The 17,660-nt window shown below is 50.5% G+C and overlaps 5 protein-coding genes across 5 annotated transcripts; 2 read left to right on the top strand and 3 right to left on the bottom strand.

The window, feature by feature from the left end:
- Nucleotides 1-913: 913 nt before the first annotated feature.
- Nucleotides 914-5,676, bottom strand: BO88DRAFT_391934 (ABC multidrug transporter). The gene is made up of 6 exons (XM_025705033.1): nt 4,732-5,676; nt 2,993-4,682; nt 2,927-2,942; nt 2,242-2,873; nt 1,795-2,189; nt 914-1,745 (listed from the first exon to the last, which is right to left on the bottom strand). The coding sequence occupies exons 1-6, from the start codon at nt 5,562-5,564 to the stop codon at nt 986-988; spliced, it is 4,326 nt and encodes a 1,441-aa protein (XP_025561198.1). The 5' UTR covers nt 5,565-5,676; the 3' UTR covers nt 914-985.
- Nucleotides 5,677-6,432: 756 nt separating this feature from the next.
- On the bottom strand, nt 6,433-8,136 carry BO88DRAFT_445084 (sugar transporter; the record flags this gene model as incomplete). The annotated part of the gene is made up of 5 exons (XM_025710169.1): nt 6,433-7,162; nt 7,223-7,357; nt 7,402-7,462; nt 7,521-7,984; nt 8,033-8,136. The coding sequence occupies 5 exons, from the start codon at nt 8,134-8,136 to the stop codon at nt 6,433-6,435; spliced, it is 1,494 nt and encodes a 497-aa protein (XP_025561197.1).
- Nucleotides 8,137-9,132: 996 nt separating this feature from the next.
- Nucleotides 9,133-13,143, bottom strand: BO88DRAFT_465902 (glycoside hydrolase family 55 protein; the record flags this gene model as incomplete). Its single annotated transcript, XM_025711441.1, has 2 exons — nt 9,133-12,211; nt 12,281-13,143. The coding sequence occupies 2 exons, from the start codon at nt 13,141-13,143 to the stop codon at nt 9,133-9,135; spliced, it is 3,942 nt and encodes a 1,313-aa protein (XP_025561196.1).
- A 696-nt stretch (nt 13,144-13,839) lies between these two features.
- Nucleotides 13,840-15,317, top strand: BO88DRAFT_465897 (CFEM domain-containing protein; the record flags this gene model as incomplete). The annotated part of the gene is made up of 3 exons (XM_025711440.1): nt 13,840-14,309; nt 14,380-14,767; nt 14,826-15,317. 3 exons carry the CDS (start codon nt 13,840-13,842, stop codon nt 15,315-15,317), a joined length of 1,350 nt encoding a protein of 449 aa, XP_025561195.1.
- A 1,143-nt stretch (nt 15,318-16,460) lies between these two features.
- On the top strand, nt 16,461-17,647 carry BO88DRAFT_465895 (uncharacterized protein). Its single transcript, XM_025711439.1, has one exon. The coding sequence runs from the start codon at nt 16,619-16,621 to the stop codon at nt 17,501-17,503; it is 885 nt and encodes a 294-aa protein (XP_025561194.1). The 5' UTR covers nt 16,461-16,618; the 3' UTR covers nt 17,504-17,647.
- The last annotated feature ends 13 nt before the right edge of the window (nt 17,648-17,660 follow it).

Below are 17,660 nucleotides of genomic sequence, written 5' to 3'. Positions count from 1 at the left end.
TAGATACTCCGCAGTAGATCAAGGGGCGCCTGTCTGTAATGAGAGGCTCGAATATAAGCAACCATACTTCAAAGGCTCCTAATTCCTCCATGAATGTAAACTCACTTGCTCTGTAACTGGTAGAACTAGTCCATCCTCTCCACTAGAAAAGCCGTGTAAGAAAGCGAAGCACCAACAAACCGAAACGAACCATCCTCTAGACCCAAATCGTGTGCCTTCATCCATTATCTGACACATGAAACAGCACAAAAGCTCTGGCTTTTTCTGTCATCTCAAGCACAGCCGTATGGACCTTCAGATATATGGAGTATATACCTGCGGTTAGGCTCATATCTGCGCGCTGATCCTCTAATATCTGAGTGTCTGGTTGACGCGTAGATCTTAATATTGCAGCCAATGATATGATGACTATTATTCTTCTGTTTGGATAGAAATGATATGAACTTAGTCTGAAGTTGGGTGTAGATGCTTAAACGAACTATGAGTGAGAACGATGCCTGGATAGACAATAAGACGATAGAAGAGGAGGAAGAGAGGCCAGAGAGTCTTTTTATGATGAGATACTGAGAAGGCAAGGTGAATCATAACACGGTGACTTTGCCAGCGACATTACATCTAGGCAACGACGTGCACTGCAATTATTGAATATGCCTTGATCAGGTTGAAGGACGTGTTAATTGTGAGTCAGCATCGTATCATTCTGTTCGAAGATTCACATCGCCACGGCGATGAGAGCTTCTAGTAGAGTAGAATATAGGGCACGGCGGGTGGTAGACCTCCGCTGAATTCACTGCTAGTATGATAGTTATGCACTTCACTATTACTTCTATTTACACCTATCTAGTAATAAGACCTGTTCACTACAAGCACTCAAGGGCAGCAGAATGACAGTTTAAGGAGAATAATCAATGCTATGCAAGTCTAGTCTATCTAACACATCTATATGCTATACGAAACATCACACATTATACCCACCACCAACATCTCACGCTCTCTTGGCCTTGGTCTTCTTGTTGTACGGCCTCACACGGAAGACATAATAAAACACAATGGCCGCACAGATATTGAACACAAAGTAAGCCCAGAAAATACCATAATCTCTCCAGCGATCATCCCAGCTAATCTCCCGACCGGCCAGATACTGATCAGCCGAGCGGAGCGCGCAGTACTCACAGCTCTCAGTCGCATTCTCATTATATAATCTGCCCGAGGCAGTGGTCAGGTAATCAGCGAGATATTCACCGCAGGTCTGACCAGACGGGGGATTGAACACGCTGAGCTCACTATCCGAGCAGACAATCGGACGGCCGTGCAGAGCAGTACTGGAGATTCCGGCAATGTAGTACGACAGGGGAGAGACGCGCCACATGAAGATCCAGAAGCCGGGCAAAGCAGACGGGGGCTGCATGACACCGTTGAAGATAAGGGAGAGACCGAACATGAAGACGGCGAGCATACCACCCAGTGCCGGGTCGGGGAGGGCGCTGATGATGAACTGGGCGAAACTGGAGGCGAATATGTAGAATTGGATGACGAAGAGCAGGATCAGGCCCATGCGGTCAGAGGATTGGTCGGCGCCGAAGACGGCAAAGTAGAAGGACGCCCAGGCCCATACGGCGAGAACGATGTGCCATGGGATTTCGGCGAGGAATTGAGCGATGATGAAGATCTTCCAGGAGTACACCTTTGATGGTCTTTCGCGGACTTCGTAGAGGGCGCGGTTCGCGACGAAGTGGGGCATGATTCTGGAGGAGTTAGTGTAAAGTCCGTCGTAGGGATGAAGGCAGCACTCACTGGTTGACCAAGGTGGTAAAGATGGTACACAGCAGGAACAAACTGAAAAGAACATTCTGGAACCCTTGCTGGGAGTTGTCGGACTGCCAGAAGGAAAAGCCGATGAAGAGACCGGACACGATTCCGAGAACGAATTTGGCCAGGACGTATTCGGGTTGGCGGTAGTACTGCTGGAACACACGTTGTGTCACGTAGTAGAACTGACTAGACAGAGGCATAGCAAACTCGGCGATGGTTTCGTCGCGGGGCTGCAAAGATGCGCCGTTTTGGCAGATGCGGTCCAGTTCAGCATGGAGTTCCTTGCGCTCGGGACTGTCATTCCAGGTCTGGACCCAGTCGATGGTTGACTTTCCAGAAGCACCCGCGCCGATGATGTCCAGCATGTATTCAGCGGGCTAATAAGGTCAGTATGCATGAATCAAATGGCGGGTGAATGGTGCGACTCACGTTTTCAGTCGCTTCGCAACGACGGGCGCCATTGCTCTGGAAGTAATTCAACAACGTCTGAGACTGCTGGCCAATATCGCCAAAGTACACCGTCTTTCCACCCTTGGCAAGGAACAGCAGTCGGTCAAAGTGCTCAAAGAGCAGAGCACTCGGTTGATGAATCGTAGCCAACACAGCCTGTCCGTGGTGCGCAAGCTTCCTCATGAAGGTACAAATAGCCCAGGCACTCTGGGAGTCGAGACCAGAAGTAGGCTCATCCAGGAAGATTAACAACTCCGGCTTTGCTGCCAACTCGACACCGATACTGAGAAGCTTTCTCTGGCACACGTTGAGACCATTGCCGGGGTTTCCGACCACAGCTTCGGCAAAGTCTTCCATATCCAACATCTTGATCACTTCTTCCACGTAGGCGTATTTCTCCTGGAGGGAAACAGTCTTTGGCTGGCGCAGAACCGCACTGAAGCGAAGTGCTTCACGGACTGTCGATTGGGCCAAGTGCATATCTTGTTGCTGAACGTAACCAACCTTGCGCGGGAAACTTGCGTTCAGGTCTTTGCCATTAACAAAGAGCTCACCGGTGATGACTCCGAGTGAAGCTCTCTGCGCCAAGACGTCGAGTAGAGTAGTTTTACCTAGAACCAATTAGTTTTTATATCATAGATTCCGTCAATGAAGGCCGACATACCAGCACCACTGACACCCTATTAAACAATTAGTATAGATCCTTACAGGTATGGAGAGCGAGACATACCATAAGAGCCGTCAAAGTTCCCGGCTTGACAAATCCACTAACTTCATCAAGAAGCCTCCGTGTTCCCTCCTTCACTGGGATATCGTACGACAGGTTTTTCCAGGTGAAAATCTCCTTTTGTTCCGGAATTTCAGCAGATCCGAGATCAGACTCTCCTGCGCCTTCAGTGACGGCTTGCACGGAATCCACTCCAGTTTCTTCATCATTCTGAAGATTGGCGGGCACATGTCCGGGACGGAAAACCAATGCCTCGGCCGTGGGCTTCGCACCGGGAGAGAGCTCGGTAATGGTGAGGTAAAGGGCATTGAAGAATACCAAGAATGCAATCAAAATTCCGTAATTCCGCCAGATGTGAGAATAGGAGTATTCATAGTTCAAGGAAATGAACTGGTCCCCGGAGACGGTGCGTGCTCCGGCGACAGCGCCAACCGCAGAGCAGATGAAGGAGTCTCCACTAAGACTGGGATAGTTGGGGATGAACTCTGAGCACTCGAAATTCCGTCCATGGAATTCGTTCGCCACCAGACCTTCGAAGGAGTAGAAGATAGGGTTGATCCATCTGATCCAGCTGAACCACGGATGCATGTATGGTTGAGGCAGGGTAAAGCCTGTGTACACAACCATGCAGATGACGCAGATACCTGCCAGCGCCATAGCTTGTCCAATACTCTTGGTGGCAGAACCTAGGCTTCGGAAGACACCAGACATCGTGACAATCGTAGTAATCAAAAACAAGATGTAAATGAAGAATTGAGAAGGTTCACGACGTAGGTTCGCCATAAAGTAGAGAATAATACTGAAGCAGATACATCTGAAGAGCTTGATCGGAAAATCGAGGATGATTGATGCAAGAGCTTCAGCAAACGGATGCACAAATGCATACCCGGCCTGCTTTTCGACGACAGGACGTTGGGCGTAAAGGGACATGATCTCGTTGATAGTAATCAAAGCGTTCATCAGGACCGAAAAGTAGAGGGTAGCTCCCCTTTGGAAGAAGCCAGCGGTTGCAGCGGGTGTGTTGTAGAAAATCGAACCGATAATCAACGAGAGTGCGATTTGAACAAAAACGGTAATCAAGGTAGTTGGAAGGTCATTTCGTGTTCTTTGATATGCTCGTCGGAGGCAAATCCGGATCTGCATGGGAATCGAGAGGAGATAAGGACTCTTCGGACGAACGTGTTTCGCTTGCTGCGCCTGCTTGCTTTCGCCAAATCGCTTCTCGAGCTCGACTCCGGGCGCATATCTCGCCTTATAGCTGTGCATCTTGGCTTTGAGAGCTTGGTATTGCGGGCTCTTCTTCCAGTAAGCTTCAAATTCGGCTGGTGTCCGGGGAACTCTGTCTGCCATGTCTTTGCGAGCAATTCTCTCACGGGGGTTGGTGATGGACGTCAAGAAGTCAGGGGTAATCTGTTTCAGTGGTCGCTCCCAGCCCATTTCTTCGAAGTATTGAGCTGCCTCTTGCTGCGGACCGTAGTAGATCTGTCTACCTTCATACAGCACCACCACCTGGTCGAACAGCTGGTACATAGACTCGGATGTCTGGTACGCGGCAACAGCATGGCAGGACCCGACGAGATCGGAGGAGAGGCGAAGGGCTTGGACAAACTCGAGGGCCATGGCAGCGTCAAGACCGCGCGTGCTGTTATCCCAGGCACCGATAGGAGCATTCGATAGAGCCATCTCGGCAATACTAAATAGTTTAGTAAGCTATAGAATCGTGCGATCTTTGGACGACTTACCTGACTCGCTTCCGTTCACCACCACTGACACCACGGATGAAATCATTACCCACTTTCGTGTTGTATGTATGCGAGAGTCCGAAGAATGCCATGATCACCTGAACCCTCGTCTTGACATACTCTGCCCGACTCATACCACCGATCCGGTTGTGAGGTGCTCGTGCGTGAGCAGCGAACTCGAGGGTCTCTCCAACTGTCAGATGAGGGAAGTGCTTGTCGACTTCTTGATTGTACAGAACTTCACCGCGGTATTCCTTGATCATCTGGTTGAATGCGATACCTTTATACTGCACATTGCTTTGAGGGTCCAAATCCAGTCCATGAAGGTGTCCACTGATAGTTTTGAGAAAGGTAGAGCAACCACTTCCAGGTCTACCCAACACAAGTAACAGTTCTCCACTTTCCAAAAGACCATCATGACTGTGTAGAATCGTGCGACGTGTGCTTTTCTTGCTGCGGAATGCCGAAGTAGCCAGTTTGAAGGGGCTCATGAGGGTGGACAGCACCGTCTGCTGCAGGTGAAGCGAAGAGCCAGATCCATGGACCGACAGATCCTCGAACAGGATACCTTGTTGACGAGCATCGATATCTTCGGCGTCCAAGGCCCGGATAGTGACCTTGGCCCATTGGTACGGATCGAACTGGGGGTGGCTTGGATCTAGAGCCTTCTCGTTGGTGATAACAGCGGCCAGCGACTCATTGTGTAATTCGGAAGCGATGTTGGTGAGAGCACGACGTTGCTCGTTGGTGACCACACTGGAAGCGGTTTGGGTCTTGGTTAGTTGCAGACTGAGGTCATTCTCATCTGCACCATCCCGGTGGGATGGATCCATGATTAGAAGATTACACGCCTTTCAGCGGAAAAAGAATAACTATAGAAATATAATGAAGATGTAAAAAGGTGATTATAAGACACAGTAATGGGCGTATATAGTTGTAGTGAAGATTAATAGTACATGCTTCCAAAAACCGTTCATCTACGCACAGCAGCGACCACGCCCCTTGATATCTTGTTCTCCAACGTGGTGAGTGGAGCCTGTCGAATCCCTACGAGGTCCACACCCACGGCGAAGTCGGTGACAGACTTTGATACAACCGGAAGTGGTCGCCTCCGAGACGAGAAGCAACAGGCAGTGATACCAGATCATTGGCTCCCGCAGTGGAAGATGGAGCATAAGAAAATTTATGTTCGAATTGCGGGCGCAAGCTTAGCCGCCGGGGGGACCCATCGGCATTCGGCTTTGGGCGAACCGACACGGATCCAGCGAATGCCATAGTCAGGCACATCTCAAAGTGTCTCCCTACTGGCTGGTTCCTTCGGTTGCCCCGAGGGGCTCAAAGTGTGAAAGGCTTATGAGTCTTAGTTATCATCTATTTCCAGCAGTCGGCGTTGGAAATCCCGTTTCGCCGACTGTGGGTCTAACGATCGTTCACCAGACAAAACGCTGACAACCAATCCGGTGGATCTGGTTTTACCCTGAATTAGCAATCAATCAAGTTATGGGGCCTATATTTCGGATTTTAAGTCACGGAGTTAACAGGACTTTACACAGGACGGAGTATACATCGGAATAATGACGCTGCATCTGGGTAATTCGTTTCCTCTGCTCCCGGCCGATAAGCAGATAAAATACACAACCCTCCATAACAGTTGAGAGATGCCCAAACCAACATGGTGACTCAAAGACATTGTTCCACCTGCTAGCAATTCTCCGAGTTTGAGCTGACGTACTCCACGTGGTGTTGTGTTTCCTTCTGCGAAGGTTCTAGCCCCTGGATGACTCCTCCGAGCGGGTTGGCTTCAAACCGGCCTTTGTCGGCCCACTCCGTTCGGGCCACCAAGACCGAAGTCCCGTAGAATATCGCGTCGATCTCCTCGAGCCGTCGGCCGGTAGTCTCCGGATATAGCAGGTATATCACCGGCACAAAGCAGAAATTAAACACCGTAAATACCAGGTACCCCTTCCAGCCCTGCTGGCTCATCAGCGAGGGAGTCATCATGACGGTGGCGAAGTTCCAAATCCAATTCGAGGAGGTCGTCAGAGCTGTCCCCTGGGATCGCAGATGAAGAGGCATGATCTCGGCATTGTACAACCAGGGTATCGCCAGGTATCCCAGTGCGAAGAAGGTGTAGTACAGGAAGAAGGCAACAATGCAGACAATCGAGGCTGCAAACGTGCCCGACCGGATCGTCAGTGACATTGTCAGGAAACAGCAGCCCATGCCAGCAGCGCTAATCATCATACACCGCCGCTTGCCGAGATGATTGATCACAAAGAATGGGATGAAAGCTGATAACAGATACCAGAGACCGTTGAACCCAGAAAGGAGCAGGGACAAGTTGTGACTGAGACCGACGGAGACTTCGAAGAGGTATGAAATGTAATAGCCGATACTGCAGACGCCGGACCACATCACCATAAACATCAGCCTGCATAAGATGCATCTAATCAGCCGAAACATCCCGCCGTGACTGATAGGCGAGACTTACCACCATCCTAGCATGAGACGTCGGAAATTTTGTGTGCGTGGCTCATTCTTGAATAGATCAACCCATTTAGTCGCTCCATGTCTGGCTTCAAGCTCCACAGCTTGCTGGATCAAATGGACCTCTGCTTGGACTTCGCTTTGCTGTTCATCCGATGTCCCATGCATTTTCATAGTGTACACAAGGCTTTGTCTCGGTAGCCGTGGACGAAGTGCCATCTAGGGGACTCCGGCATCAATGGAACTACACACTATAAGCTGTGTACCAGGTATGATCAGTAAAAAATACATGAGTTACTTACCAAGGCACATAATCAGCACCGCAAACACAAGCTGCGCTGCGACCAGGAAACGCCATTGAAAAACACTATTTGCGGAATAGGACAGAGCATACGCCATCCAGTAACTGATGGTGGTGCCTGTGCAAACCAACACATACTGGATGGCTCCGAATCGCTCTCGCTTTCTAGCTGGAAGGGTCTCGGCCTGCCATACTGGGATCACAGACGTGTTTAGTCCGGTTCCCATTCCAGACACGATCCGCCCGACAATGAATTGAGCTGGTGAGTATGCGGCTGTTTGAATGACTGCGCCGATCGAGATCAGGACTGTGCCGATTAAGATAGGCTTCTTGCGACCAATCTTCTCGCTGAACGATATACTGCCGACGCAACCGAAAAAGCACCCCAGCGTGTGGAGACTGGACAGTAGTCCTTGCATAAAGGTTGATGGCCGATCCATTGTCTGAAGGTAATCCTCGGCGAGTCTGCACCTCAGTCAGAACCATAACTCGAGGTAGGTGGTGACAGCGTACAGCACGCCTGACATGAACCCCTGGTCATAGCCATAGAGAAGGTATGAGATGCCGCATGTTATGGTCATCAATATACAGAGCACTTGGCCCTGAGGTTTCTTCATGGTCGCCAATGCGCTGTAAACCGCGCGCTTGGAAATTAGTCTGCATCAAGAGTAGAGGCTTCTCCAGCTCTCCGGGAAGATGAAAGGTTCTCGCAGCTCAACATATGGAATGATAAACCTGCACCCCGCATTTTCCTGTTTCCCCAGATCATTTCACCCCAGACCCCGGATATCGAACCTCGTCGCATTAACTAGGATATTTCTCCGACGCCTCGGACGATCGGCACAGTTCCGCTGAGATACGCGCGGCAGCATGACTTGCTCTTCCTTGATTGACCCCTGTGAATTGAACAAAGTGCGGGGTTGATCAACCTGAAGAACAAGTGACAAGACCCAACGATAGAAACAGGCCAACATACGTAACGTCCACGGTCGGGTGTACTCCGGGTGTGGTACTGTACAAGTTTCTACTAGGAATGTTATGCTGCGACTAGTAATCAGTAGGTCGAAAAATATATTTGGCGGGCTAGCCACGCCTTTGTCTCCCACTTTGGGCCCTAAATTTCCAGGTCGTAGGTCACTCCCTACCTTTATCCGTCTATTTACTAACTGTCTACTATTCATTGTGGAAGAGGAAAGAAAAAACAGAGAAAAGGAAAGATAAGAAAAATAAATGCATGAACTGAATTTATATGACAATCGAGATATTACGTAATTTATATTTCATGCCGATGCACCCAAGGTCGGAAATCGGACCACAAGGATAATCCCAGGCATTATATTGTGATATAGTACTTTGAAGAATAAGTCTGTTATCTGAGCTTCACATTATAATTCGGATAGATGAGACACTTGTAAATTCCACAGTTTATGATCACAACCGTTGTCATGCAACTCCTCGACAACGCATACAACAATAAACGCAAATAATGGAACCATTAACTTAGGCTCGCTACAACCCTTGTAGATGACAGTATGCCACCAGATAGCTATACTCGCGAAACTGATAATTATCCGTAGACTTCTGTTTCAACTACAGTATAGCCGCCCATCCACCTAAACACGGCATTTTGCCTTCGTGATATCATCGAACTTGTCCTGTTCTGCCTTGTAATCCTTGCCAATCTTTTCCAAGTCATCCTCAGTCACCGCGCGACGGGCAGCGGCGGCCTCAGAGTAGTCGTCTTCATCGCGCAGTCCCCCACCAGCGATGAGATCCAGAAGCACCATAGGGGCGGAGCTGGGGTCTGAGACGATGCTTTGGATGCCAAGGGCTACGTTACCAGTAGCAGCAACGGTCTCGAAGACTCCGTCCAGCACATCCAGCTCCGGGGTAATATCATCCAGGAAGGGAACGAAAGCAAAGGCAATACCCAGAATCTCCAGGACGAGCTTGATTTTATCCTCCTTTGCCTGCTTTTCGCCAATGGCCTTCACATTCGCCATGGAGGCGATAGCTTGCTGCAACATGAGGACTGGCATTGAGAACGTTTCAAGCAGGTCCTGCATACCGCCGCCCCAGGCACCAAGATTGATATCCATCTCGCGCGCAAGGAGGTTGTTCTGCAGGGTGCCGACAGAAGGCAGCGCCGCAGTGATGACGTCCTTGGGGTTACCAACGTTGATTTCGTTGGACTTGACCGCTTGGGGGATATTAACATACCGATAATCGGTGCCTCCCGAGCAAGCCCCCGGAATACAGTGGCCAACCTCGTGTGTAGGGCCCCCTTCGTCGCCGAAGGTCACCCAGGTGCGATTGATCCCGTAGGTGCTTTCGAGCTCGCTGTAGAAGCCATCGGCGTCCTTGAGAGTGTATGTCATAGTATATCTGGTGGCGCCCATCAACTGGGTGTAGGTGAACGGACACTGCTGCGTTGAGGTCGGTCCATAGCCCTCGCAGGTGCAATCGAAATACTTGTTACCCGCTCCGCCTTCGGGTTGGCTGGGCGTCGAGGCGGCCATGAAGGCGTTGATGGCGTCAGGGACCATCTCGCGAACATATTGTTTGTAGTATCCGAAGTACTTGTCATAGTCCTTGTTGGTTTCAGTATAATTGGCGAGAGAGGCATTCAGAGTGGTGTAGAGAGTGTTCATTGCGTAGTACGGCATGCATTGATCTGGGTAGCTGCTCAGAGCCCCGTTGAGATCGTCGACCGTTGCATACTGCTGGGTCAAGTCGCACTTCCAGGTTGACTGACAGGCCGGGTCGGTGGAATCATCTGTGCACGACCAAATTGGCTGCTCGTAGTCGTCCAGATAAGCTGCGAGAGCGCTCCAGTAGGGATGTCCGATAGCCTGCGTGTTGTTCGCCGCGTAGATGATATCGTTGTCATTGCTAATCATTTCCACGGAACCGATTGTGATAAGATTCCACACGTAGAGACCATAGTTATCGCCCTGATCTTGGACCATCCGCTGCTGGCAATTTTGGGTGTCGACACAGGTCTCGACGTAATTGTCGTACCAGGAGTAGAGGCCCGCTCCCGCAACGGTTAGGTTGGTGTTATCTTTCATGGTCACCGCCCATGCGAAATTGCAGAGCTCCGGCGACGCATTGCAGGTGGTGTCCGGAAAGGGAGGGTCGTTCGTGAAGAGGCCCATCGACGCGTTGAAGGGCCCGGGGGACTCAGTGGCATCGGTAAACTGATAGTATGGAGATTCGGTCTGTATCATGCCAGCCAGGGTGTTGGTAGAGTTGACGAAATTGTATTGATAAAGGATTGAATGCTCAGAGGCAGTGCCGTACATCCAGGTTGGCCCTGAGGTTGACTCAACCAGAAGCCCTCGAGCAACCCCGACGGTGATCTGTGTGTTGGCTGGATCGTCAATATCGTGATCAGCCACCCATAGCCACATGTTTTCGAAGTACCCATTTGCTTCTGGGGCGATGTGTAGCATTAAAGAAGCGGCCACACAACCTGATGCAATCGAGTCGCCGGTAGGACACTCGTCCAGCTGCAGTTTGCTGCCATACGCGCCTCCCACCCGAAAGTGCGAGTCCCAAATACCCACTGAGCCCTGTATCTCAGCCTGAACGTTCCACTCCACCATCACCAATCCTGGTAGCTCTCCAATAGAGGTAAAGAGCATATCACTGATTTCGACCGTTCCCACATCACCGGGGTTGCCCACTTGGATCATGACCTTGGGGGAGGTCATGTCGGCGAAATAGTCACCCGATGCCACAAGCTGTGACCATACTTGTCCAGTAATACGAGCATGTGCTGGAATTACTATGGTAGAGGTGACGATGTAGGAGCCAGGAGGGAAATAAATCAAATTGTCGGCGGTTGCCAGGGCGAGGGCCGCGACAATGGCCGCTGTGTCATCTGTAGCTCCATCGCCCGCCGCCCCATGATCTTTAACGCTGACGATGCTGTCCAGAGAGAGGGTCTCATACTGCAGGCGGTCTTTGTAAAAATATGAGTCTCGGTAAATGATTTGGTCCTGGCCAGCATCCAGAAGAGGCGGTGGAGGTTGCTGCACATTCACTTCGTAATAACCAAAAGTGTTGTCTGATTCTTGTTGGGTGTTCCCGATGACCACGAAGTCCACATCACCATTGGGAAGATCGAGGCTCGTGCCATCAGTGAAGGAGACCATTGTGTCGACAGCGTTGACCCCGATGTTGTCCAGCGTGATAATGCTGGATTCCAGAATGCTTGACTGCTCGAAGCTTGCCTGGATAGCAATGGGAGTTTCATCGAACATGCTATCAAGGATGTACGTAGATCCAGATGGCTGACCAGAAGGATCCTGGGGATTGAGCAGGCTTATTCCTATGGGTGAACTGGAGAGATGCAATCCGGACCAGGTCCAACCCCAATCCCAAATCAAACCAATGCTCGCATTAGTCTGACCGAAGATCTCGAAATCGCGGACCGTGTACTGCTGGTTACCACCATAAATGCCATACGATCCACCTGAGAGTGTGCAGCCCGACATGAAGCCCCCGCTACCATTCTCGGTGTAAATGCCCATCTGGGTGGTTCCGGCACTTGAGCTGGCAGTTATGTACACGTTGGTTAGGGAGGTAGCTTGCGCAACCTGCCAATGCAGTCCGGCAGCATTCGCGGTGATGGTCTCCTCGATATCGAATGATGAAGTTCCGGACTTGACGATAGAAATTGGATTGCTGAAGATAAGACCTTAGCTTGGTTTCCCGAAGGTACCATATCACAGGAGTCGGCTTACTTCAATGTACCACTCATTTCCATTGTCGTTCGGGATATAAACATCACTCTGAATTGCCCCCAGGCCAATGAACGATGGAGACGTTTTGATCACGGGAAGGTCATTTGCATTACCCACCAACTGAGAGTAGTAAGAGGCATTGAGGGGCGAGGAGATGAGGTATGTGCCTGGGGGGAAATAGATGAATGTACCCTTGGTCGAGGAAGATTCGCAGTTTTCCTGGCAACTTCCTCCGTAGGAGATTGCGGCATTAATAGCATCGGTGTCATCCGTCACCCCGTCGCCCTTGGCTCCAAACTTGGGATCGGTAACGTCTCGATAGACGGGGTAGGACGAATCCCACCCCATGGGCGGGCGACCGTGGTCGACCTGGGCCGGCCAGTAGTCCGACGATGAGTCTGTACTGTCCTGTTTCGACGATGTCAAGGGCCTGCGCGCCTTGATGAACTGACTGTAGGATTTGTGAAGAGTGCCATTCCTTAGCTGCTGTGCTGCGTGGCGCTCAGCAAGGAGTGCGGCTGCAGCTCTGAGACGAGAGTCCAACGTGGGCGCCACCGGCTGTGCAGACAATTCGTACTGGGTCGAGGAGTGCGAAGCATTGGAGTGGCGCGATTGATATGTGTTGCGCTTAGGATTCGCCACTCGCCAGGCATTGTATTCGGATTGTTGTGCCACAGCAGCCTCCACGAGCTTCTGAGCCTGTTGAAGCTCAGTGATCGAGGTATTGAGGGAACGCGGCCTCGGTGGATTGGCAAGGGCTCTCCGCTGATGCCACAGATGGAAAGTTGAGTCGGCGATTGGGGAAGCCCCAGTTAAATTTAGACAGAAAGCAAAGATCAAAAGCACAAAGAAAGTCCTCCACATTGCAGCCATTATTATTTGGCAGGGGCATGCTTGGAGTGCTAAACGAAATGAGAACGTTTGTAGGCTAAGCAGTCAGGCTTAGGCAACGTACTTGGCACAGGTGGCCTGAGTCAACATTTAAGGAGCGAATAAAAGAATGACTGGTTAAATGAACAAAAGAGTGACTTGCTGAAGAGCCAAAGGAGAGAAATGAGTGATGAAGGTGCTTTCAGCCGACGGTCGAGTGCCCAGGGCATATAACATATATAACCCCGGCTCGAGCCAGAAATTTCCCAGGCTGGATGAAGCCCCCTGATTCCGATCTATCCGACGGCGAAGTATTCCCTTACGAGATGCCTTCTGCTAATTGCGCTTTGAGGGAAGTAAGACAAATGGCTCGGTTTAGTTTAATTCGACACGTCGAGCTAATGCGAGCTAGGTGCACTCCAAGAGGCGTATCTGAACAGGCTCCACCGTCTTGCGATAAGACTCAACTTATGTTGAGCCCTTCGAGCCAGTCTATAGTAATTGTACTGTGTGCCTGACAGGGATCTTTGCTAGCCCCCAAACACCCCTCTCCCCCGTATTGCTCTTCATCTGCCTAATGTATTTATTCGATGCGATTTGAAACTCCTGTTTCCTCACTGTACGCTCATTGTTTCTCTTCTGTCTCCCATCTCCCATCTTGTTTCTCTCGTTGTTCGCTACGCAAAGCAATCACCCAAGATGTATCTTGTCCTTCGACTTTTCCTTGTCACTTCATGGATCTTGAATCCAGTCTTCGGCCAGCTGGAGACAATTGGTCTCACAACCTCTGGTGTTACACCCACTAGTACGCTCTCGTCGACGGCCAACCCAACCTCATCTTCATCGAGTCCGCCAACTTCGGCAACCCCCTCGCTCACTACTGCCTCGCCCAGTATCACCACTTCGAGTGACTCTTTGGTGCTCACCACTGTGTTTACCCAACCACCAGGATGTGCTGGTGGAATGACCGAGATCCCAGCATGGTCGACCGAGCTCTGGCAGAACATTGTCAATCCGGTTTCCACTATGACCCTTTCATCCTGCTACCCCAGCCAATTCTACTATAGTGCGGTAGCCACTAGTATCCTGCCCCCCTACAAGCAGCTTGTGTGCCCCAAAGACTGGGAAACGTACAATGTTACCGACACGTACATCGTCTGTTGCCCAAGGTATGCTATTTGTCTCTTGCCTCGACTCTCTATTAAGCCCCAGAAAGACTGACTGGACATTTACCAAAAGCAACTATGGAGTGTACATGCCAAACTACCAGAATTCGACGCGACCTGGATTAGGCGCCGTCTGTACTTCTAGCATCTGGCCCGATGTGTTGATGGACATCACCAGCTACGATTCCGCGGGATCGGTCACTGTCATTCCCACCATCGCCGGGGATGATGGGGCCCTCGTGTTCGCAACGGCGTTCGATGGAACCAAGGCTACTGCTGTGGCCTCGTCCACATCCACAGCCTCCGCGTCTTCCTCCAGCGCCACCTCATCCACATCATCCCCAAGTAGCACTGCTCCGGAGACGACCATTGTTCTCACAACTTCTGCTGGCTCAACCGCATCCACTTCGACTTCCGCAACGGCCACCATCACCGGAATTTCCCAGCTCCCTACGTGCGGTGTAAGCCCCTACCCCTACCCTCCGTCACAGTCTACCTGCTAAGTCAATTTTCGTGCAGCAAACCTGCTTCAACAACATGCTAGCCAAATATGGTAGCCTCGGCTGCGAGACATCCGATCCATCCTGCCTCTGCCGAAACATCAATTTCTACTACGGAATCCGTGACTGCGCCAATGCTGCTTGCGGGACTGCAGTGGCAAGCACAGTTTTGGCTTTCGAGAGCGGATACTGCACCTCCGCCATTGCGGCCGAAACCACCTATCCGGTGACTAGTACCACCACCTCCTCGTCGACACCTACAGCAAGTCCCACCGCAATCTCTGACCTCCCCACCTGCGGTCAGACCTGCTTTAACAATATGCTGGCCAAATACTCCTCCCTCGGATGTAGTAGCCCTGACCCTGCCTGTTTATGCGAGAACATCAACTTCTACTACGGTATTCGGGATTGCTCGAATGCTGCCTGTGGTACCGAGGTGGCTACCACTGTTCTGGCTTTCGAGAGCAGCTACTGTGCTTCTGCTACCGCGGCTGCTGCCACTAGTAAGTAAGATATGGGTCAGATAAATGACTGTTGGAGCGCCCAATGGTGCTGGGGGATTGGTTTCACATGTTCATACCTACATTGTTACCCTACTTCAATTCCGCGCTAGCTAGTCCTGTACTTCCCCTCTTTGGATAACCAGGGCCTTAGAGAACCATCCATTAATTAATTCGAGATAATCCACGCTGTAAGCATCTCAGCCTTCCCAAATGTACCACTGATAAATTTGGCCCGATACAAACCATTAGTACGAGCAAACTGTTAACCCCGTTACTAATTTGCCAAGCAAGCATCCATGAACATGTTCACTTCAGTCCTGACCACACGACGCACTAAACCGGGATCTAAATCCTTCTTCCCTATCTCCCCGCCACGGAAATTACTCCGAGACACCCGTGTGGGCATGATACGACCCCGGCTGCTCCTCCATCCAAAGTCTAGGGGTCCATTTCCGCTGCAAAGATAACAAAAGGATTTTAGCCGGCATCGTCCTCCGAAACCCCTGGGACCCTTGGCCCAGGGCTGGTTCGAGGAAGAGAACAGACTAAGCGCTAACCCCGACGGACCTCCGAATTGTGGTTCGGTGGCCAGTTTCCGGGGTTAAAATAGTCTACCTACTAGCCCTACTAGCCTCAATAAGGGTCCAACCAACAAGGTTAGAATCAAGCTCCAACTAAACACTACCAAGCTCTAGCCTGCCAAGATCAACGACTCGTTCTAGTAGAAGCTAAGTACTCGACTATGTATGCATGCAATCTCGCCTACAATGAGATGTCTCACTTCCCCTCAACGGACACGCCGATTACCCGGTCTGTTGTCGGACACAGGGAGAGACTTTGTGTGACTCGAAATTGGAATGTAGGATTCATGTCCAAATCTCCGAGATAGAGGATGCGACAAGGGTGAGCATGTCAACTTCCGATCTATCCGTTGGATGAACACCCCTGATAAGCTAAGACGAGTGACACTTATCTGGAAATTAGAAAGCGATATGATAGATGAACGGGGGATCTGAGCATGGTGCAGTGATAGCCTGTCAGGGGGGTAGGCATCCCCCCGTGCGAATCTGTCTGCCAGCGTATTTCTCAATCTCAATCGATCTCATTTTCTCCCAATTCTCCATTCTCTAGAAAATCGGCTCCCTTTCCTTCGCTTTGTCCATGTCGTTTTGTGTGAAGTCACTCTCTATCGTTCTCGCTCACTCTTGCTTCCTTGATAGTCACTCTTTATCTCGCCTTCGTTAATTATTTTCTTTATTCTGGGTATATTTCTATCGTCAACCCATGCCCAGCACTTGCGCCATACAGAATGAAGTTATTCAATCTATTCCTCCTCTGGTGCTCGGTCTTGTCCACCCACGTACTAGCCAACAACGATGCTGCTCCCTACGAGCTTCTGCACTATTACTACGTGTACAAGATGGAATGGGACGCGGGCGTCGAAAAGACCATTGCCCCTGGCTGTGCCACTGAGTACAAAAAAATGTGTTTCTTTGACCAGTTCGCAAGTTTCCTCATAGAAGACAGATGGAATAAGGTCTACCTGCCGACTAAGGCCGATCGTACCAAGACACCGGGTGTTGGGGCTGCTAAAAGGTTGTCGATTAAAATGCCCACCTCTGCGCGGTACGACCTTGAAAAACTGCTCCCCTCCATCAAAGCCAACGCAAAAGATTTTCCCCGCGTCTTTGAGACTGTTCTTCACTCCGCAAACAAAGCTATCAAGACAGGAAAGGTGAAGAACGATGATGTGAAACAAGCGGTAGAATGGGCCCAGGAAGTCAAGGACATGCGCTATGAGGATGTCTTTGAAGTCGAAATTAAGGTGCTCAGAGACCTCCTTGGCGACGAGGCATATGGTCGTTATGTCGTCACCGGGGGTGGGTCTTCATTCGATTGGGATGCTACCTTAGAAGGGATCGACGACGACGTTGATGCTAAAAAACTCAGTGACAAAGATGCGAAAAGGCTCAAGGAGATCATTGATAATTTCCCTAAGACATTCAACGATCGCATTGCTACCGGACACATTTCCGACATCAATCACATAAATATAATGAGGGCTCTTGAAACTTCCATCACTAGTTTGACGGGGGTTATTGAAGAAAGTTCTTCTGAGAGTGATGACGCCAGTCCAGAGTCCGTGCCAGATGATACGTGTAGTAACATTGAGTTCGCCTTTGACTCAGAATGACTTCAAATTTCGGAGGCTGTTTGCTAGGGCCAGGCACCATGTTTCTCTGCTCGGGGCATTAGATAGCTAGTTTTGTAAAGATAGTTCTCTCGTCGCATGACACTATGTGTCTGCTTTCTCAGCTTCAGACGTCATAGAAGCTCACCAGGAAGTGTAT

Source organism: Aspergillus vadensis (assembly GCF_003184925.1).
Source record: "Aspergillus vadensis CBS 113365 unplaced genomic scaffold BO88scaffold_17, whole genome shotgun sequence".
NCBI lineage: Eukaryota > Fungi > Ascomycota > Eurotiomycetes > Eurotiales > Aspergillaceae > Aspergillus > Aspergillus vadensis.
Note: the sequence above shows the minus strand (reverse complement) of the source record. Positions and strands in the feature narration are given on the sequence as shown.